General features: G+C 38.1%; 2 protein-coding genes across 8 annotated transcripts in view; one reads left to right on the plus strand and one right to left on the minus strand.

The window, feature by feature from the left end:
* SMAP1 (small ArfGAP 1) overlaps nt 1-23,416 on the plus strand; it is a 274,830-nt gene that overhangs the window by 181,602 nt on the left and 69,812 nt on the right. The window contains exon 4 of one of the 7 annotated variants that reach the window (XM_074237312.1): nt 2,940-3,006. The exons of the other annotated variants lie outside the window; for them this stretch is intronic. Coding sequence (XP_074093413.1) covers nt 2,940-3,006 — 67 coding nt within the window. The remainder of the gene's footprint in view (nt 1-2,939; nt 3,007-23,416) is intronic. 7 annotated transcript variants of the gene reach the window in all.
* Nucleotides 15,823-16,318, minus strand: LOC141523811 (trafficking protein particle complex subunit 2-like). Its single transcript, XM_074237306.1, has one exon. The coding sequence runs from the start codon at nt 16,304-16,306 to the stop codon at nt 15,884-15,886; it is 423 nt and encodes a 140-aa protein (XP_074093407.1). The 5' UTR covers nt 16,307-16,318; the 3' UTR covers nt 15,823-15,883.

The following is a 23,416-nucleotide window of genomic DNA, read 5'->3' on the forward strand; positions in this document are numbered from 1 at the left end:
ATTCCTGATTTCTCCAAGGAAGTCTTCCTGTGCTGAAGACCAGATCATATTCTCTTCATAGGTTCTAGGTCTCTCTTATTTATGGTATTTTCCTTCTTGGAATTTTTCTGTGGATCTTCCTTTGTGCTGGCCTTTCTTCATTTTCCTAAAACCTTGTGTAGAGGCTTTACTTACTGGGTTTAGTAACTCTACATGGGCCAGCCAATAGGGGTCACTGGTTTCTTTTTCTGGACTGTCTGTGACCTTGATTTGAGGTCCTCTCCTTTGGCCTGGAGATTAAAGCTGCTGAATATTTTTATCTTTGAACAATGGTGGTCTTTGCCTTACGGCAAGGTAATTGCTCTCCCTATTCACAGTTTAGGGGAACTCTGCTGCTCACACCTGAGCCTGGGGAAGAGGTAGGCTGTCATTGTGTTTGTTTTGGGAGAAGGCCTCAGTTGAAATGGACTCTTGAGTTCCTCCAGACCAGAGGATCCCAGGGATTGATGTCCACAACTCTCCTGCGCTGGAATTCTCCTTCCAGCCCTGCCAGACAGTCAGTGCCACCACTGATGCCTCTGCTCCCCAGTTGGCTCCTGTCCCCATGGCAGTTCAGGCCAGTCCAGCTCTCAGGTTCCCAGCCTCTCACCCTGTACTGCACTCTTGGCAGAGTCCACCCTCTGTGCTTGGTCTCACCCACGATCCTGGAAGACAAACCCCGAGGTAGATGTTCTTCTCCTAGATTCTTTTTCTAGGTTTTCTTGGTCAGGTTTCTGTTAAGAGATTATTATTTATGAGGGAAGATCTGGAGACTTTAACACAGTGCTTGTCTTCTCTCCACCATCTTGGCCACCATATTTTACCATTTTCGAAGTCCTGTGGTAACAAGCAAGTGATGAAGCAGCAGGTGCAGATACATTGGGAGCTTAGTTACAGCCCAGGTCATAGAATCATTTTTCCACTGAAAGCAATGTTGAGATTCTGCAGCTCCCTATGTGATCAAGAAACCCTTTAAAGGATCACACTGTTAACCCCCTGTTATGAGGAAAGGGCTGGAAAAGATGCCCTAAAATTTGTCTTTTTAACCAACCCTGGCCTTGATTACCATGGCAGGCGTGGATCCCACAGTGCAGTTGAGTTACAAAATAATCTACCAAAAACTTCTTCAAAGAAGATTCCACTCACAATCGGAACATGGAAAGTGCGCACACTCATAGACAACACAAGATCCTATAGATCTCAAAGACAGATAGCTCTTGCTACAAGAGAACTCAGCAGGTATTATATCCAAGTAGCAGCCTTGAGTAAAGTAAGACTGAAAGTGGAGTTGGATACCTGTTTTTCTGGAGTGATTGCAGTGAAACAGAGCACTGTGAAGCTAATCTAGTCAAGAAGTCTGAATGCCTACCAAAAGGAGTAAACGGATAGGCTTTTGATAATGAGATTGCCTTTACTCCTGACATGAGGAACCCTGTTGAAGTCAAAGAAAAATTTTATGAAGACTGGAGACCCTTATCAGTGTATCAAAAGAAGAAAAGCTTATAGTTCTGAGTGACTTTAATGCTAGAGTAGGCCCAGCCTATCAGGCATGGCAGGGAGTTCTTGGGAGGTATGAACTTGGAAACAGCAACAGCAATTGTTACTTACTTCTGTAGATTTGTACATTTTATGACTTCAACACAAACCCAATAAAACTTCCTGGATACACCCTTCCAGAAAACTCTGGCATCTAAGAGACTATGTGATTGTAAGGAGAAGAGACAGACAAGACATGAGAGTTAACAAAGGACAAAGGCAATGTGTGGTGTAGAGTGCTAGACTGATCACAGACTCATCCTCTCCAAGCTAAATATTCATATTCATTTGAAGTCATGACTACTAGAAGAATTAATGTCAAGAGATTAGAGTGTCTCTCTGAGCAGTTAAGTTTGTTGCTAACTTGGAGGGAAAGTTGAATCAACACACAGTGAAACAGAAAAGGAGTGGGTAGCTTTCAGAGATCTGGGGTATAGCACTGCATTTGCTCATCTGGGTCAGAACACTCACAAACATCAAGATTGTTTGATGAAAATGATGGGGAAATACTGAAGATGCTAAATTAAAAAAAAAAACCCTGAAACTCCACAGGGTTTACCAGTTGACTAGTTTATCCATTTCTAAGAGGACAGCATTTAATTCCATCATAAATAAAATACAAGGGAATCTTAGAGAGATTCAGGATTCTTGGCTTAGTAAGAAGGCAGAAAAAAATTCAGTGTTATGCAAATAGTAACAATTCAAAGTGCTTTTATGATATCCTGAAGGCTATTTATGACCAAAGACAAAGATATATGGACATCTTAACTTACTCAGTGCTGACGGAGCCACATTGATAAATGATAGGGACAAGATCCTAGAGTAGTGGGCTGTAACATTTCCATAGTGTAGTGTCCTTTTGTTGTTGTTATTTTTGTGTTTTGCAAAGCAGTCAGATTTAGTGATATGTGCAAGTTCACAAAACTAAGTAATTATTGTCTGATGTTGGATTTTAACTCTGGGCCAGTGGTCTATCCAGCAGGTCACCAAACTATCCCCTTAATGTTCTTTGTTTGTTTGGTTTTTTTTTTTAGGTTTTTGCTAGGCAATGGGCATAAGTGGCTTGCCCAAGGCCACACAGCTAGGTAATTATTAAGTGTCTGAGGTTGGATTTGAACTCAGGTACTCCTGACTCCAGGGCCAGTGCTATCCACTGCGCCACCTAGCCGCCCCCTCCCCTTAATGTTCATCGTCAATCAATGCAGGAGCCATTGACCCTTTACCTCAAGTTGAAGTCAATCTATCCCTAACTGAACCTTCAACTGAAGAAGAGGTTTTGAATACCATTTCATGTGGCCAATCACCTGGTGCTGCTTCTATTCCAACTGAGAGCTACAAGGTGGGGGGTTCCATTCTTCATCTAAAATTTGATTTAAATTTTCCAGGTTATATGACATGAAGAGGTTATCCCCTAAGAATTCAAGGATGGCTCTATCTCCCTTCTGTATAAAGGTAAAAGAAATAGATTGTTCTGTGACTGCCCCAGGGGTATTTCTCTTTTAATCATTGCTGGTAAGATTCTTGCCAGAGTCCTCCTTAATAGGCTGATCCTTCACCTGGAAGAAGGCCACCTCCCTGAGAGCCAGTCTGGCTTCAGAAAGGGTCAAGGAACAGTTAATATGGTGTTTGTGGTCCAACATCTCCAGGAAAAATGCCAGGAACAGAACAGAGATCTGTATATAATGTTTGTAGATCTGACCAAGGCCTTTGGTATTGTCTGGCTTGAGAGTTTATGGAAAATAAAGTCAAATTTGATTGCCTGGAGAAGTTCATTAGTACTGTACATCAGTTCCATGCTGGTGTGCCTGGGTTCTGAATAGTGGACAATGTTTTTGAAAGATTTCCTAGTCCCCAATGGAGTGAAACAAGGATGTGTCCTTGAACCTTGCTTTTTAGCATGATGTTTTCAGTCATGTTATCAAAGGCCTTTGCTGAGGATGAACACAGCATCAAGGTCAGCTACCACACTGATGGCAAATTCTTCAACTTGAAAAGGTTACAAGCCAAGATTAAAGTGGAGGGGAGTGTTGGTGCATGATCTTGTGTTTGCAAATGGTTGTGCCCTAAATGCAGCCTCTGAAGTTGAGATGCAACAAAATACGGGTTGATACTCTGCTGCTTGGGCTGATATTGGTCTAACAACACAAAGAACACGCAGGTGCTACAGTCACCCAGAACCACACCATCCATATGTGGAACCATCAATTACAAAAAATGTGGAAGTTTTGAATTCTGTGGACAAATTCATTTACCTTGGGAGTGTTCTTTCTAGGGAGTTCTTTCCATTGACAATGAGATTGACACGTTGCCAGAGCTAGCTCAGTATTTGGGATGCTCCAAAAGGAAGTATGGGAGAGAAAAGTTATTTGAGTAACTAACTGCTAAACTGAAGGTCTACAGAGCCATTGTGCTGGCCTCATTGCTATATGCTTTTTTTTTAGGGTGTTTTTTTTTTTTGCAAGGCAAATGGAGTGAAGTGACTTGCCCAAGCCCATACAGCTAGGTAATTATTAAGTGTCTGAGGCCAGATTTGAATTCAGGTACACCTGACTCCAGGGCCGGTGCTCTATCCACTGTGTCACCTAGCCATCCCTGCTATATGCTTTTGAAACAGTCTACCAGCACCTTGTCAAGAAATCATTGCTTCCATTTAAATTGTCTTAGGGAGATTCTGAAGATCACTTAGCAGGTGAAGATACCAGACACTGTGGTCCTCTCTCTAGCTAAACTGCCAACCATTCAGACATTACTATAGAGAGTGCAACTAGGATGGACTGGTCATGTTCGAATGCCATATGTATGCTTGCCAAAAAAGATTATTCTCTGGAGAGCACATGGGGCAAGCTCTCTCAGTGGGATCAGAAGAAGTGATACCGAGACACTCTGAAGGCCGCATTGAAGAACCTTAGAATTGATTGTGTAGCATGACACAGTCCAGAATAGCATGCCATCATCAGAGAAGGTACTGCATTCTCTGAGGAAGTCAGAATTGAAGCACCTCAAGGAAAATATGACATATATAACTTTAGAGTACCTTCCCCAGGTGTTCACATGGACTATTTGTGCTCGACCTGTAATAGTGTATTCCAAATTTGTATTGATCTGATCAGTCACTGTTGAACATACTATAATTTGTCTCAAATCATAGTAATGTCATTTTTGGTCTAATTTGTTAACAAAGGATGAGACCCAAACAGTGAAAGATTACAATTTTTGATGATCAAATTTCCCAAAGACTTTTTACTTTCACACAGTTTTCACAAAATCCTTAGAATGTTGAGAATTGACTGTAAAGGCAGTATATATCATGCCACTATTCATGCTGCAGTCCTCTTCTGACATCTTTCTTGGTGTAGTGGATTCAGAATCAAAAGTCCTATGGTTTGAATCTTGAGTTCATTTACTAGAATGTTATTAGACTCCATGGCACTTGGGTGACTTTATAGCTCTTAGTTATCTACCAGCAGAGAAAGAACTGCAGTTGTCCTCTATTCTCTTCTCTTTCTAGCAGTGGTAGAATGTACATAAGGAGACATTCATTATAAATTTAAACATCCCTTCAGAATATAAGCAAATTCATGTTTTCCAAATAAATATTGCATCTGAAAGTTGATGGAACTTAAAAAATGTATTTTATTGATTTTTTTTTTTTTGTTTTTATGTCATCTACATTAGAGATGTCCAACTGAAGGCCTGAAAGTGCTTTGGAACCAGTTTAAAATATAACTGGGAAAATGTTTAGCAGTCTAATTAAAAATACAGTATAACATAGACATAAATGTTAACTTGTGATTTTTTTTAAGATTTTTTTTTAAGTATGCTGCCCTGGGATCTGCTTAAATTTGAGTTTAATACCATTGCTCTATATTTTCCAGTATATCCTTCCCCCTCAACCCTTTCTAATTAGCCATCCATCATAAAAAAGAATAGAAAAAAATGCATTGGACACAGTTCAGTAAAACTAACTCATCTTTCAAGAAAACCTGTTATTATGTGTACATTGTCCTCGGAATAGAAGGCAAGTTAAATAGAAGAAGGAACTTCTGTATTTAAGCATTTCTTGCCCTTTTGAGATTTTTGGATTTTAAAAAAAATGTTTTCTCTAATATTTGGAACAAAGTTTATTGGAGAAAAGAGCATTGTGAAAACTTGACTAGATAATAATTTGAATAATTGGTTGTTCAGGTATTTCCATGTTATACCCATTCAACTTATGAACAGTTTATAAATTTGTTCATTTTTTTGGTTACAATATTATATAGGAAAGATAGCCTTGAGAGTGGAAAGAGACCTAGACTTGAAATCAGGAAGTTTGGTGTTTGACTCTTCCTTTGTTATTCCTAACTGTTATGACCACAGCAACTCTCTTAACTTCTCTGAGTCTGTTTTCTCATTTATAAAATGGGAAATAATATTTCAGGTACTAGCCCCACAGTTTTGTATCTTACTGGATTTGTGAACCTAGGCAACTCACTTAATTTCTCTGGTTATTTTGTCTGTTGAATGAAGAGACTTCCTAGGTTCTTTTCAGTGCTCAGTCTATGATCCTATGAAATAAAGGCATGTATGTATGGTGTTTTTGCAAACTTTAACACTATTCTTATTGTTATACTTTGAAATGCACATAAATATTCCCAGTTGTTCAGTTATTTCTAACATATTGAATTTTTTGTGACTCCATGTGGACTTTTCTTGGTAAAGATACTGGAGTGGTTTGCCATTTCCTTCTGCTCGTTTTAAAGATCAGGATGTTGAGACAAATAGATTAAGTGACTTGTGCAGGGTCATACAGCTAATAATTGTCTGTGGCCAGATTTGACCTTAAGAGAATGATTCTTCTTTAGTGCTGTCCACTTTCCTGTGCCACCAAGCTGCCCCAAAATATTCCCAGACCTCACTCACAAAAGCATGGTTAGCTTTTTTTTGCATGCTTAGCTATTAACTATTAACCCCAATTTCATCACACTGATTATCTTTATCCACTATGGCACTTACAGCTTGTTTCCCTTGCATTTTTTTTTTTAAATTTAAATTTATTTTTTATTAAAGATATTATTTGAGTTTTACATTTTTCCCCCAATCTTGCTCCCCCCCACCCCCAGAATGCACTCTGTTAGTCTTTACTTTGTTTCCATGTTGTACCTTGATCCAAATTGGGTGTGATGAAAGAGAAATCATATCCTTAAAGAGAAGTCTAAGAGGTAACAAGATCAATAAGCTATCTGTTTTTTTTCCCCTAAATTAAAGGGAAGAGTCCTTGTACTTTGTTCAAACTCCACGGCTCCATATCTGGATACAGATGGTACTCTCCTTTGCAGACAGCCCAAAATTGTTCCTGATTGTTGCACTGATGGAATGAGCAAGTCCTTCAAGCTTGAACATCACTCTATGTTGCTGTTAGGGTATACAGTGTTTTTCTGGTTCTGCTCATCTCACTCAGCATCAGTTCATGCAAATCCCTCCAGGTTTCCCTGAAATCCCGTCTCTACTGGTTTCTAATAGAACAATAGTGTTCCATGACATGCATATACCACAGTTTGCTAAGCCATTCCCCAATTGAAGGACGTTTACTGAATTTCCAATTCTTTGCCACCACAAACAGGGCTGCTATAAATATTTTTGTACAAGTAATGTTTTTACCCTTTTTCCTTATCTCTTCAGGGTATATAGACCCAGCAGTGGTATTGCTGGGTCAAAGGGTATGTACATTTTTGTTGCCCTTTGGGCATAGTTCCAGATAGCTCTCCAGAAGTGTTGGATGAGTTCATAGCTCCACCAACAGTGTAATAGTGTCCCAGATTTCCCACAACCCTTCCAACAATGATCATTATCCTTCCTGGTCATACTGGCCAATCTGAGAGGTGTGAGGTGGTACCTCAGGGAAGCTTTGATTTGCATTTCTCTAATAATTAATGATTTAGAGCATTTTTTCATATGGCTATGGATTACTTTGATCTCCTCATCTGTAAATTGCCTTTGCATATCCTTTGACCATTTGTCAATTGAGGAATGGCTTTTTGTTTTAAAAGTATGACTCAGTTCTCTGTATATTTTAGAAATGAGTCCTTTGTCAGAATCATTAGTTGTAAAGATAGTTTCCCAATTTACTACATTTCTTTTGATCTTGGTTACATTGGTTTTATCTGTGCAAAAGCTTTTTAATTTAATGTAATCGAAATCATCTAATTGGTTTTTGGTGACGTTCTCCAACTCTTCCTTAGACATAAACTGTTCCCCTTTCCATAGATCTGACAGGTAGACTAGTCCTTGATCTTCTAATTTGCTTATAGTATTGTTTTTTATGTCTATGTCCTGTAACCATTTGGATCTTATCTTGGTAAAGGGTGTGAGGTATTGGTCTAATCTAAGTTTCTTCCATACTAACTTCCAATTTTCCCAGCAATTTTTATCAAAGAGGGAGTTTTTATCCCAATGGCTAGACTGTTTGGGTTTATCAAACAGCAGATTACTATAATCATCTACTGCTTTTATACCTAGTCTATTCCACTGGTCCACCACTCTATTTCTTAGTCAATACCAAACAATTTTGACGACTGATGCTTTATAATATAATTTTAGATCTGGTAGGGCTAAGCCACCTTCTTTTGTACTTTTTTTCATTAAGCTCCTGGCAATTCTTGACTTTTTATTTCTCCATATGAATTTACTTACAATTTTTTTCTAACTCATTAAAGTAATTTTTTGGAATTTTGATTGGTAGGGCACTAAACAGATAATTTAGTTTTGGTAGAATTTTCATTTTTATTATGTTAGCTCTACCTATCCATGAGCAGTTGATATTTGCCCAGTTATTTAAATCTAATTTAATTTGAGTGAGAAGTGTTTTATAATTGTTTTCAAAAAGATTCTGAGTCTGTCTTGGCAAATAGACTCCCAAATATTTTATATTGACTGAGGTTACTTTGAATGGGATTTCTCTTTCTAGCTCTTCCTGCTGTTTCTTGCTAGACATATATAAAAAAGTTGAGGATTTCTGAGGGTTTATTTTATAACCTGCAACTTTGCTAAAATTGCTAATTGTTTCCAGTAGTTTTTTAGATGATTTCTTGGGATTCTCTAGGTAGACCATCATGTCATCTGCAAAGAGTGAGAGTTTTGTCTCTTCCTTCCCAATTCTAATTTCTTTAATTTCTTTTTCTCTCTAATTGCTGATGCTAACATTTCTAATACAATATTGAATAGTAGTGGTGATAATGGGCACCCTTGTTTCACCCCTGATCTTATTGGGAATGCCTCTAGACTCTCCCCATTGAATATAATGCTTGTTGATGGTTTCAGATAGATACTGCTAATTATTTTAAGGAACAGTCCATTTATCCCTACACTCTCTAGTGTTTGTAATAGGAATGGATGCTGTATTTTGTCAAAAGCTTTTTCAGCATCTATTGATATGATCATATGATTTCTGATAGGTTTGTTGTTGATATAATTGAGTATACTAACATTTTTCCTAATATTGAACCAACCCTGTATTCCTGGAATAAATCCGACTTGATCATAATGTATTATCCTAGTGATGACTTGTTGTAAATGTTTTGCTAAGATTTTATTTAGGATTTTTGCATCTATATTCATCAGGGAGATAGGTCTATAATTTTCTTTCTCTGTTTCAACTCTTCCTGGTTTAGGTAACAGTACCATATTGGTTTCATAGAAAGAGTTAGGTAGAGTTCCATCTTTCCCTATTTTTCCAAAGAGTTTATATAGGATTGGAACCAATTGTTCCTTAAATGTTTGGTAGAATTCACCTGTGAATCCATCAGGCCTTGGAGATTTTTTTTTAGGGAGTTCAGTAATGGCTTGTTGAATTTCTTTTTCTGAGATAGGGTTGTTTAGGTATTTAATCTCTTCTTCATTTAACCTGGGCAACTTATATTTTTGTAAATATTCATCCATTTCACTTAGATTATCAAATTTATTGGCATAGAGTTGGGCAAAATAATTTTGAATTATTACTTTAATTTCCTCCTCATTGGTGGTGAGTTCACCTTTTTCATTTATGGTACTAGCAATTTGGTTTTCTTCTTTTTTTTAATCAAATTGACTAGAGGTTTATCAATTTTATTGGTTTTTTTCATAATACCAAATTTTGGTTTTATTTATTAATTCAATAGTTTTTTTGCTTTCAATTTTATTAATTTCTCCTTTAATTTTTAGAATTTCTTATTTGGTACTTAATTGGGGATTGTTGATTTGTTCTTTCTCTAATTTTTTTAGTTGCATGTTTAGTTCATTGATTTCCTCTTTCTCCAATTTATTCATATAAGCATTTAGAGCTATAATATATCCCCTGAGAGTTGCGTTGAATGAATCCCATAGGTTTTGGTATGTTGTTTCATTATTATCATTATCTAGGATAAAATGGTTAATTCTTTCTATAATTTGTTTTTTGGTCCACTCATTTTTTAAAATCAGGTTATTCAGTTTCCAGTTTGTTCTGTGTCTATATCTCCTTGGCCCAGTATTGCATATGACTTTTATTGCATTGTGATCTGAGAAAGATGTATTCACTATTTCTGCCTTTCTGCAGTTGATCATTAGGTTTTTATGTCCTAGTACATGGTCAATTTTTGCATAAGTTCCATGTACTTCAGAGAAAAATGTATATTCCTTTCTATCCCCATTCAGTTTCCTCCATAAGTCTACCATATCTAATTTTTCTAACAAATCTATTTACCTCCCTAATTTCTTTCTTGTTTGTTTTATGATTTGATTTATCTAGATCTGATAGTGGGAGGTTGAGGTCTCCCACTAGTATTTTGCTGTCTATGTCTTCCTGTAATTCTTTCAGCTTCTCCTCTAAGAATTTGGGTGCTGTCCCACTGGGTACATATATTCAATATTGAAATAACTTTATTGTCTATGGTACCTTTTAGGAGGATAAAAGTTTCCTTCCTTATTTCTTTTAATGCTATCTATTTTTGCTGCTGCTTTGTCTGAGATAAGGATTGCTACCCCTGCTTTTTTTACTTCAGCTGAAGCAAAATATATTTTGCTCCAGCCTTTTACCTTTACTCTATATGTATCTCACTGCTTCAAATGAGTTTCTTGTAAGCAGCATATTGTAGGGTTCTGGTTTTTAATCCACTCTGCTATTTGCTTACATTTTAAGGGAGAGTTCATCCCATTCACATTCAAGGTTATGATTACTAATTCTTTATTGCCCTTTGTGCTGTCTTCCCTCTGTTTGTATTTTCCCCCTTCCCCCCTTTTATCCATGTTCCCCGTTCTTTTGTTTCTGAAAACTACCCCCTTTAGTGTGTTTGCTTTCCTATATCACGCCCTCCCCTTTCTTTCCCCTTTCCCTTTTTCCCTTTTCCCTTCCCTTCCTTTTGTTATTTCCCCTTATTTCCCCCACTCCCCTTCCCTTTCTCTGTCCCCCCTCCCCTTTTCCCCTTTTAATACTTGAAAGGTTAGATGTTTTATAAGTTAACTGAGTATGTGTAGGTTGACTTTAAGCCAAGTCTGATGAGAAGAAGATTCAGGTGTTTCTCCTCTGCTCCCTTCTTCCCCTCTATTACCATAGGTTTTTTTGTACCTCTTAGTATAATCAGATTTACCCCATTCAATCCCCTCCCTCCTCCTGTCTCTTTCCTGTCCCCCCCTTTTTAGGGCAGTAGTGGTGTTTTTTATATCATTCTATCTAAGTCATAGAAAATTCTAAGTGTCTGTCCCTTTTAGTGTTGTATATTCTATTGAATAGAGTCAAAATTCCTGAGAGTTATTAGAGTCTTTCTCCCAAGTGGGGTTAAAGCCAGTTTCCTCTCATTAGATAGTAGTCTCATGGATAGGTCATTAATGTCCATCATTTCTGGCTAGGTGTATTCTCTCTGTTAGAGTTATATTTCTCAAGGTTTATGAGAATTTTTTTTGTTTTACCCCCATGCTGGGATATAGCCAGTTTCAACTTACTGGATTGCTTTTTTTTCCCCATTTACGCCCCCCCTTTTTTTTTTTACCTTTTCATGTGTCTCTTGAACCTCCTGTTTGATGCCCAAATTTTCTGTTTAGCTCTGGTCTTTTCATCAGAAATTTTTGGAATTCTTCCATTTCGTTAAATGTCCATCTTTTTCCCTGGAAGAGAAGGTTCAGCTTTGCAGGAAAGTAGATTCTTGGCTGCATTCCAAGCTCCCTTGCTCTTTGAAATATCTCATTCCAGGCCCTTTGATCCCTTAATGTTGATGCAGCCAGGTCCTGTGTGATCCTTACTGTGGCTCCTTGATATTTAAATTGTTTCTTTCTGGCTGCTTGCAGGATTTTCTCTTTTATCTGATAGTTCTGCAGTTTGGCCACAACATTCCTTGGTATTTTCACTTTAGGATCTTTTTCTGGTGGTGATCGATGTACTCTTTCAATAACTACTTTGCCCTTCGATTCCATATCAGGGCAGTTTTGTGTCACTAGATCCTGTAATATTAAGTCCAGGCTTTTTTTCTCTTCAGTGTTTTCAGGAAGTCCTATAATTTTCAGGTTGCCCCTCCTCGATCTATTCTCCAGGTCAGTGGTTTTGTTGATGAGGTATTTTACATTTGCTTCTATTTTTTCTATTTTTTGATTTTGTTTAACTGACTCTTGTTGTCTCATGGAGTCATTAGTTTCTGTAGACTCCATTCTTTTTTTGGGGGAGGAGTTTTCTTCGTTAACCTTTTGCAACTCTTTTTCTAATTGGTCAATTCTACTTTTGAAAGAGCTTTCCATTTGACCAATTGGGGTTTTGAGAGAATTAATTTTTTTCCAATTGCCCATTTGAAGATCTAAGAGATTTGTTTTCTTGTTGCGAGGTATTAATTGTCTCCTCCAATTTTTCTAGTTGATTTTTAAATTCTTTCCTTATTTCTTCAAGGAAGTCTTTCCGTGCTGAAGACCAGATTGTATTCTCCTCAGAGGTTCCAGGTCTCTCTGAGTTAGTGTCTTTCCCTTCCAAGAATTTTTCTATGGCTCCACCTTTCCGCTGAACCTTCTTCATTTTGCTAAGACCCAAGTTTTGGAGGGGCTGCTTCCCAGGGTCTTGGGATCGCTAAAGGCTTTACTTACTGACTGCAGTTTCTCTGGCTGGCCAATAGGAGGTGCTGGTTCTCTGGAGGGTCTTCGACCTTGGCTGAGTCCTTCTCCCTTTCCTTGAAGGGAGGAGTTGGAGCTATTGAGTTCTTTTGCCTTCAATCAATGGTTGGCTTTACCCTGGCCTGAGGTCATTCCTCAGCTGGCCTGGTTCTTCTGCTCACACACCTGGTCCTGAGGCAGAAGTAGCTTGCATTTGTTTGTTCGGGGAGAAGTCTCAGTTGTAATGGGACTCAGACCAGTGGAGCCCAGGGATGGTGTCCACAACTCCCCTGCTCCAGAATTCTCTCCCCAGCCCTGTCCAGGATCTCCAGGGGGACAGCTCCAACACCAGGGCCTCTGCTCCCCTTGCAGAATCATGCCCCCGAGGTCCAGCCTCACCTCTGATCCAGCAGGTCCAGCCCTCAGACTCCCTGTTCCAATTCAGCTGCTAGTCTGGTTGATCGGGGCTGATCGTTCTTTCTTCTGGCTATTCTTTCTGGGTTTTTTTGAGTTGGATTTCTTTTAAGAGGTTCGTTTCATGTGGTAGATGGGGAAGAGATCAGGAGACTTTAGAACTGTGCCTGTCTTCTATCCTCCATCTTGGCCCTCCCTTGCATTTTCAAAAATTCTCTTTGAACATTACCTTTATTCCTCACTAATTTATAAGCTACTGTGACCACATATGTGATTATTTTCATTTCTACATGTCTAGCATTTTACTTGTTCAGTATTTTTTGATTGAATGCTGACAAAATTGTAGAAAGGGTAGAGACACCAGTCCCCTGTTCACTCTATATAATCTTTATATTTTTAAAAAATTTCTCTTGTTTGGTCCGGATAAGATAGAAGTACCTGAAATCTTGAATCATTTTTATTGTTGTTGTTGAATTGTGTCAGATTCTTTGTGACCCTATTTGGGGTTTTCTTGGCAAAGATACTGCAGTGATTTTTCATTTACTTCTGCAGCTTATTTTTATAAATGAGAAAATTAAGGCAAACAGGGTTAAGTGACTTGCCCAGGGTACATACAGCTTGTTAAGTGTTTGAGCCCAGATTTGTACTTAGAAGATGAATCTGAAAATGAATCTTCCTGACTCCAAACCCAGTGCTCTGTCCACTGTGCTACCTGATTGTCCTTAGATCATTATGTGTGTGTGTGTGTGTGTGTGTGTGTGTGTGTGTGTGTGTGTTTAAAAGGTATTCATTATGATACCTCAAATATGAAGAATAATAAGTTCTCTTCGCCTCTTCCCACTTCCAGTTAATCCTTTCAGAGATTGGTAACCTGATACAATACTCATCTGTTTTCTCTCTTTCAGAAAAAAGGTACTGAATCTTTTTCCTCTTCCTGCTGGTGAAATTCATTTAACTTGTTAGAAGTTGTAGGGTTTCTTTTGTTTGCTTGTTTGTCTTGTTATGTTTCATTATCTGATGTATTTTCTGTTTTCTATATTCTATTCAACCCTGGAACATTTCTCAGCAGGAATATTTAGATGCAATCAAGTTTTGTTAAAAATTCATTTTTTTCTTGTGGGATTATATTCTACTTTTTCAGGGCAGTTAATAGGATCACAAAATTGGAAATGCAGGTATTGTTAGAGGTCATATAATCCATTCCCAATATTATAAGATAAAGGCTCAGAGAGGTTATATAATTGTCCATGGTCACATAGACAGCAAGTGATAGAGCTGGGATTTGAACTTAAGTCTTCCTCTGACTCATCACTAAATATGCTTCTTCACAAAGTACATTGTGTGTTGACGTGGTAGACTTTCAGTCACATTATGATCTGAATGTCCAGGTAATTTTCTGTTATTTAATGTATTTGACAATGTGAAGTTAGTATTGGTTTGAATAAAATTTTTATGAGATCTAAAGTATATATAAACCATATAATATTTTAACTTTATAAACCAGTTTTAATTATTGGCAGTTTTATTAAAATATCTTTTTAATTTGAATAGAAATTTTGAAGGGCAAGAAGCATGACATATATTTGTATGCTAACATTTAGTTGAATGTTCCATTTCTTGAGTGACAGTCTTTTATCCAGTAATCATGTCATTTCAAACATTATTTTAAAATGTGACATTTAAACTTTTTAAAAGGAGAATTAATTTACTTTACTAGTAATGGTGATATAGTGCACTGACCTATGATAATGAAGGTTGAAAAAGTCATACTTTTAAATGGTATTCACAAAAGGTCTGTGCATCTGAAGTACAATAATGAACAATTAACATAACCAATATGAATTAAGAATAAATTTTATCTCTCTACTTACTGTATCTTTCTAGATGTCTCTAAAATTAAAAAAAAACTGAAAATAAAATAGACTTGGCATAATATAAAATCATTGGGATTTTTTTATCTAAAAATTCCCTTTTATTATATTGAATTCAATAATACTTTTTTAGACATTTATAGCTTTTTTGAGGAACTATTTGGTTTTGATGTCATTTGTTTATATAACTCATACTTAAGATTTCATACTTTCTACAATGCAAAAACCCTACGCAACTTTCTTAGTTATGGTCTGTATATGCTTATTATCAAACTGCTAATTTAATTCAGATTATTCTCAAAAGCTGAAATATGTAAATAACTCATACTTTTACAAAAGTATGAAACTAATTTATCAAGAGGAAATGCAGTTATCATTTGTATTACTCTTGTTGAGGAAAGAAAACAATCCTCAAGATTGTAAATACATAATAATAATCAAAGATTATGCAAAGATATACTGTTTGCATACTTAACTTTTGGTCTCAGCAACCACTTAAGTTCATTTATAGGTAGAGTCTTAAACATACATGCTCTTAAGTTTTCCATCTTTTTGGTACTACTGCCAGACTCAATATTCTCAGATAAACAGTATGAAATTTAACAAAGGAAAAAATCCTTTTTTTCAACATTATGCACATTTCCTACATTTATAAATAATGACATTTCCGTGATTTACAGTTTAAATTAAGAAGACTGTATTAGACTACTTGTAGTAGAATCTTACAATTTCAAAAGCAAAAATAATTGTTATGGTATTTCATTTACTATTCTTTATAAATACAGTATTTTTCAAAAGAATAAGTTATTTTGGTTGGATCATCAGCAATAATGACAACAAAAGAGGCCCTACTGTTTTTCTAACTAGAAAGACGATTTATTTCCAGAGACTCAGAAAGTCAAGAGTAGACATAGTAGACTTGATGAACTTGTAGTTACTTACAATGCATATTATGACATCACATATTTAAAAGTTTAATTTATTCAGCTTAGAAGGTGCTTCTTCCCAAGAAATTGAACTTTTGTGTCAAATGTACTTGATCTAATGGGTGAATTTGGTTCATAAAATGGATTCATTGCAAACTTTATATATAAATCATAGACATCACTAAAGAAGTTCTTTATTCTATCTTCTTGTCTTACATCATGAAGCATAATAAATCTCATATGGCCTGCAGTAACAAAAGCAGAAACAAACCACTCATTGAATTTGTCCACAGTTTTCAGGTACATATTGTTAGACCGCCACATATTTTCATCTACTAGGTCGAGGGCTGCATGAGCTATGAACTGGTTCAGATGATGATGGTCATCCTTAGATTCTACTTTTCCAGCTGGTAAAAATTCCATTTTAAAAACTGGATTATCATGATGGCCTATAATTACAAAGTAGAAGCTTCCAGACATTGTCTTCAATGTACAGGTTCTCAGGCCAACACAGCACCTGCATGGATAGCACCAGCCCAACAGCCAGGCTCCACCTAGACCCTCTTCATTGGGATGTTTTATCTAGTGTCAAGACATAAATTGAGTGCCTCTTATGTCCCTCTTTCCACCAACAGTGGAAAAGCCAGAACAAAAGAAATATCTCTGAAGGCTCCAAAAACAAGTATGATAATTCCACTTTAGCTAGTATTATGAATAGGGGAGAGGAATGGGACCTTTGATTTCACTAGTATAAGGAGTTTCCTGGTTAGGAGACTTCCTTTCACAATTTCATTAGATGACTTCTGTGAAGCTTAAATTCTTGGAGAATTACCAAGAATCTTGAGAACTTACATGCTCTGCATGCCAGGGTTACAAAACCACTGTTGTTAGAACCTAGACTTGAATTCAGGATTTCAGAACCAAGGATACTTATGTTTTCTTTCGGTTATCTATCATAATTTGTAAAATACCCTCTGAGGCATAAATTACACATATACATGCATCTATTGTGGTTTATTTTTAAAAATTATTTGTATTCAGTCGAAGGGGTAAATTCCCTGAGGTGAAAGATCATTTTTGTTTTTTCTTTGGATCCTCTCCATCTATTATCATTCCTTATTTTTTTTTGAACTAAGAATACAAACAGGTTCTTTTTTTCTTTTTTCTTTTATTTTTTTAATTCTCATTTTGTACAAATGGTTTTTTTTTACATTAATAAAATATTCTTGTTTAAGGGTAAACAAAATACCCCCCCCCCCCCCCCCCCCATGAATGTAGACTTGTATAGACTTGCTTGGGCGATAAAGTAAAGGGGAGAGAAAAAAAATTAAAATTACAAAAAATAATAGTAATAATTGTAGGTATGGCCAGGTGGCGCAATGGACAAAGCACCAGCCCTGATCATTCCTTATTCATAATAGTGCTTATGACATCGAGTCAAGATATAAGGACAAATTTACTAGATTCTGAATGATTTAATGCTTAATCAGCCAGCATATTTGTCTCTTATGTGATAGGCACTGGAGATATAAATAAGAAGAGTGAAACAATTTATAATTTTACAGAGACTATGTATACCTATGTTAGAATAAACTTGTCTTTTAATTAATCAATTTATTAATTATTTTTTCACATTATTACGATAATCTTGTTGTTAAAGTAAACATAACCCCCTCTCCACCCACAAAGTTAGAGAAACCTGAAGAAAAAATAAAGTGAGAAAAAAAAAGTGTGCTTCAGTCTCTGCCTTTGGGGCAGATGACTTTTTTTTTTTTTTTTTTTTTTTTTTTAGGATTTTTCAAGGCACATTGGGTTAAGTGGCTTGCCCAAAGCCACACAGCTAGGTAATTATTAAGTGTCTGAGGCCAAATTTGAATTCAGGTACTCCTGACTCCAGGGCTGGTGCTCGATCCATTGAGCCAACTAGCTACCCCTAGATCACATTCTTTGTCAAAAGTCTATCAGATGTGATTTGTCTGCCATCACATTCAACTCAGATCTATGTATAACATGGAACCAATGTAAAGGACTAACAGAATGCCTTCTATAGTGGTGGGTTGGGGGAAGGAAGCCAGAATGGGGGTAAAATTGTAAAACTAAAAATAAATAAAATCTTTCTAAAAAAAAAGTCTATCAGAGAAGTTGCTTTAATATTTTTTCCCCCACAGTTACTATTGCTGGCTGTATTTCCTCTATCCTATTCCTCCCCATCCCTATCTATTTTATTCTCTCCTTCTACCCTGTCCCTCCTCAAAAGTATGTTGTATCTTACTACCCTCTCCCATGATCTTTCCTCTCTTTTGTCACCTAGATTACCCCCCTCTTCCCCCATCCCCTTTTTCCATCCTTTTCCTTTGCCTCTTTTTTTTTTTGTTTTGTTTTGTTTTAGGTTTTTTGCAAGGCAAATGGGGTTAAGTGGCTTGCCCAAGGCCACACAGCTTAAGTGTCTGAGACTGAATTTGAACCCAGGTACTCCTCCTGACTCCAGGGCCAGTGCTTTATCCACTAGCTTTATCACCTAGCTGCCCCTCCCTTTGCCTCTTTTTCTCTAAGGTACCATAGTTTTCTTTACCCTATTGAGTGTATGTGTTATTTTCTTTCAGAACTACTTCCCATGAGAATGAAGACTCACTCATTCCCCCTTACCTTCCACCTTCCACCTTCCACTCCATTGCAAAAAACTTTTTCTTGCTGCTTTTATATGAAATATCTTATCCCATTCCACCTCTCCTTTCCCTTTCTCCCAGTACATTCCTTTCTCACCTATTAACTCCATCTTTATAATACATTATACTTACAAAAATAAACTTGTACATGTTAAAGACAAGATAATTATATCCAAGATTATTAGAGGAGAGAGATGTAAATGCAAAGATCAAGATAGCTTTTCTGTAGAAGGTGGTTCTTGTGCTTCTTCTTGAAGGAAGAGGGGGTTTATCTTAGATGTAGTTGTAGAAGTTCCTACTAAACATGCAGGACAGTCAGTGCAAAGACATTGATAGGAGACATGAATATTGTTTATGAAGAAAAATCGACATTTTGAACATTAGAGTAGAGTCCTCAACATCTCTCCACTTACACAGTGGTCACTCTATTTTAGGTAGTTCCTTTTTTTCCACTTTGCTTAACTTTTGTAATAACTGCCATGGAGCTCTCCCTCCTCCATTATATCTGCCTTTATTAGATCTCCAAGGTGATTTACTAAAACTGTAGGTCAGTTCAATTTATTCCACACTGTAAACTCCCAATAGATCCCTTTCAATTTTAGGATCAAACAAAAACTCTTTGTTTACTCTTTTTTTTAATACTTATTTTTATTTTTGTACAAATGATGTTTTTTCTGCATTACTAAAATATTCTTGTTTAAGAGCAAATATAATATCCCCTAAAAATATAGACCCTCATGAGCAATAAACTAAAGAGAAAAAAATTAAAATTAAAAAAATAATAATAGGGACAGCTAGGTGGTGCAGTGGACAGAGCACTAGCCCTGGAGTTAAGAGCACCTGAGTTCAAATCCGGCTCCAGACACCTAACAATCACCCAGCTGTGTGACCCTGGGCAAGTCACCCCAACCCCATTGCCCTGAAAAAACCAAAAAAAAACCCAAACCCAAAACCAACAATAACAATAACAACAACAATAATAATAATAATAATAATAAATGTGCTTCAATATGTGTTCCAACACCACCAGCTCTGTCATGGGTGGAACACATTCTTTATGATAAGTTCATCACAAAAGCTACTGCCATATATTTCTACTGTTGCCATTGCTGATTGCAACTCCCTCCATTCACACTTCCCCACTACCATATACTATATTTTCTCTGTCCTTTCACTCTGTCCCTCTTCTTAAATGTGCTGTAGGATAGCTGAGTGGCACAGCAGACTGATCACTGGCTGTGGGGCCAGGAGACCCCGAGCCCACATACCACCCCTAAGGCCCCGTAACCACTTGGCCCTGTGGTCCCAGACAGGCCATCCAGTCCCAGCCCCTTGCAAGAAGTAAAAAAGAAAATGTGGTATATCTGACTACTCTTCCCCATAGTCCACCCTCTTCTCCATCACTCATATCCCCCCTTTCCAGCTGTCCCCCTTCTCTCCTTCTTACTTTAGATGTCTGTACCCCATTGAGTATTTTTTTGTTTTTTGTTTTTTTAATTTAATATTTATTCTAATTTTGTGCAAATAATGTTTCTTTATACATTAATAAAATATTCTTGTTTAAGAGTAAACGAAATACCTCCTCCCCTATAAATATAAATTCGCTTGAGCTATAAAGGGGAGAGAAAAAAATTAAAATTAAAAAATAATCGTAATAATTGTAGGTATGGCCACGTGGCGAAATGGACAGAGCACCAGCCCTGGAGCCATGAGCACCCAAGCCCATATCCGGCCCCATACACTCAACAGTCACCCAGCCGTGTGACATGCAAGCCATCCCAACCCCACTGCCCTGCAAAAAAAAAAAAAAAAGACCCAAAATAAAATAAAATAGCAATAATAGGGGTGGCTGGGTGGCAGACAGAGCATTGGCCCTTGAGCCAGGAGCACCCGGGTCCAAATCCGGCCTCAGACACCCAAAGATCACCCTGCTATGCGGCTCCAGGCAGGCCGCCCAGCCCCATTTGCCCTGCACCCCCCAAAATAATAAAATGATGATGATGATGATGATGATGATAAAAATAAATGATCCTTCTTGGGCTCATAGGCAGAATATTTCTCAGTGGTGTTCCTCTTGTTTCTCTGCTTGCTCATTTTCCCAGCCTGAGCGTGGTTTTGGGGTGCTTCCTGAGCTTTTGTGACACTCCCACAAAGGTCTCAGTGTGTGAGGCTCTGTCCTCCCTCCTGGTCTGTGAATGACCATATGCACCCCCTCTGCCATGGGGCTGAGATGGGGGGGGCCCTACTGTTCTATTGGGGGGCCTAGACTGCGATCAGGATCTGAATGTGGTCAGAGCTCCAGAGTCCTGTTCTAGGGGCAGAGTACAGAGCTGGGCAGTCTCTCTCTCTCTCTCTCTCTCTCTCTCTCTCTCTCTCCTCCCTCAGCTCAATGGGCTCATGCCCTGGGGGCTCCTGCTTACCAGCTCTGCCTGTTTCTGTTTCCTGGATCTGAAATGCAGTGGCCAAGCTGCTCACTGTGTGCCCTGAGGGCTGGGCTTCATGTGCTCGCTCTGGCAGATGTCCCCTGCTGTTCCCCCAATTTGTGCCTGGTGCTCCCGGGGTGTAGCTCAGGAAACTCCCCCGCTGCTGTGAGCCATGGCTGAAATTCTTTCCCTCTGGCAGGCCTCCAGGCCCCTCCAACCCTGGGGAGCAGAGCCTTTCTGCTCTTTTCCAGGTTATCTTGAGTAGGAGAACTGCCTCATTGGGTCCCTCTGTGGGTTCTGTCTTTCGAAAATTTAGTTAGATTCCTTAGCTTATAAGTTTTATGAGAGAGCGCCTGAGACACGATCCATTCTTGTTGCCATCTTGGCTTCCCCCCCCCCCCTTGAGTGTTTATGCTATTTCCTCTCTGAGACCTCTGATGGAAGTGAAGGTTCCCTCATTCCCCTTCGTCGCCTTCCCCCTTCCATATAATTGCAATAGCTCATTGTACTTAAAAAAATAATTATAGGAAATATCTTATCTTAGCCTATTCCATCTCTCATTTCTCTTACTCCAATTAATTTCCCTTTTAGCTGTTGACTCCATTTTTACGATATGTCTTCAAATTCAGCTCTCTCCTATGCTTCATCTGTAAGAGCTCCTTCTACCTGCTCTATTAAATGAGAAGTTTCTTATAAGTATTATCAGTGTCATTTTTCTATGGAGGAACACATATAGTTCATCATCATTAAGTCCTTCATATTTTACCCTTCTCCACTCTCAATGCCTCACCTGAGTCCTGTATTTGAAGATCAAACTTTCTGTTCAGCTCTGGCCATTTTAACAGGAATGTTTGAAATTCCCCTGGTTCATTGAAAATCCATCTCCCCCCCCCCCCCCCCCCCCCCCGGAAAAGAAGACATTCAGTTTTGTTGGGTAGTTGATTCTTGGTTGCATTCCGAACTCTTTTGCCTTCCAGAATATTATATTCCAAGCCTTATGCTCCCTTAATGTAGTTGCTGCTAAGTCCTGTGTATTCCTGACTGCAGCTCCACAATATTTGAATTGTGTCCTGGCTGCTTGTAATATTTTTTTCTTTGACTTGGGAGTTCTGGAACTTGGCTATAATATTCCTGGGGGTTGGTTTTTTTGGATCTCTTTCTGGGGGAGATTGTGGATTCTCTCAATTTCTGTTTTTCCCTCTGCTTCTAGGGTATCTGGGCAGTTTTCCTGTAGGAATTCTTTAAAAATGATGTCAAGGCTCTTTTCCTGATCATGACTTTCAAGTATCTTAATAAATTTTAAATTATTTTTCCTGAATCTTGTTTTCCAGATCAGTTGTTTTTTCAGTGAGATGTTTTACATTTCCTTCTAATGTTTTATTCTTTTGGTTTTGAAGTATTGTGTCTTGACTTCTCATAAAGCAGCTTCCTTTAGCTCCATTCTACATCTGAAGGATTTGTTTTCCTCAGAGAGCTTTCTTAGCTGTTTTTCCATCTGGCCAATTCTACTTTTTGAAGCATTCTTCTACACAATAACCTTTTGAACTGTTTTATCCATTTGACCTATGCTGGTTTTTAACATGTTATTTTCTTTCAGCATTTTTTTGGATCTCCTTGACTAAGCTGCTGACTTCTTTTTCATGTTTTTCCTGTATTTCTCTCATTTCTTTACCCAATTTTTCTTTTATCTCCCTTAGTTGATTTTCAAAATCTTTTTTGAGCTCTGTCATAGCCCGAGCCCAATTTCCTTTTTTTTTTTTTTTTGCAGTCTTTAGATGCAGGAGCTTATATTTCCTCATCTTCAGATTGAGTATTTTGATCCTTCTTGGGATCATAAACAATCTGTTTCTCAGTGGTGTTCCTCTTTTGTTTCTGTTTACTCATTTCCCCAGACTGTGCCTGGTCTTGGGGTACTTCCTGAGCTTTTGAGTATTATTGGCACCCCCCCTCCAAGGATCTCAGTGTGAGAGGCTCTGTCTTTCTTCCTGGTCTGTGAATGACCACAAGCCAGGGCTGAGGTGGGGTGGGGGATCCTACTTTTCTATAGGGGTCCTAGACTATGATCTGAATGTGGTCAGAGCCCCAGAGTCCTGTTCCAGGTACATAGGACAGACCTCAGAAGTCTCTCTCCACTCCCCCACCTTCGGTATGCTGAGCACTCAAGGTTCAGTTGCCTGGGGGCTCCTGCTTACTGGCTCAGGCTGCTTTCCTTTCTTGAATCTGGCCTGCCATGGCCCTGAGGACTGGGCTTCATGTGCTTGCCCTGGCAGAGGTCTCCCCCTGATCTTCCAAGTTATGCCCGGAAACTGCCCTCGCTACCATGAACCAAGGCTGCCAGGCACCCTGGGGCTTGCCTCCATGAGGCTGAAGTTCCTTCACTGTGGTGGGCCAACCCTCTAACCCCATGGAGCAGAGCCTTTCCACTATTTTCCAGGTTACCTTGCTCTGGAGAATTGCCTCACTGGATCTTTTTGTGGGTTCTGTCTCGAAAATTTATTTAG

This window comes from Macrotis lagotis, chromosome 5 (genome assembly GCF_037893015.1).
Source record: "Macrotis lagotis isolate mMagLag1 chromosome 5, bilby.v1.9.chrom.fasta, whole genome shotgun sequence".
Classification (NCBI taxonomy): Eukaryota; Metazoa; Chordata; class Mammalia; order Peramelemorphia; family Peramelidae; genus Macrotis; species Macrotis lagotis.

What these genes read in the sequence shown, in the direction of transcription:
- LOC141523811 (XM_074237306.1), bottom strand. Translation starts at nt 16,306, where the DNA reads ATGTCTGGAAGCTTCTACTTTGTAATTATAGGCCATCATGATAATCCA.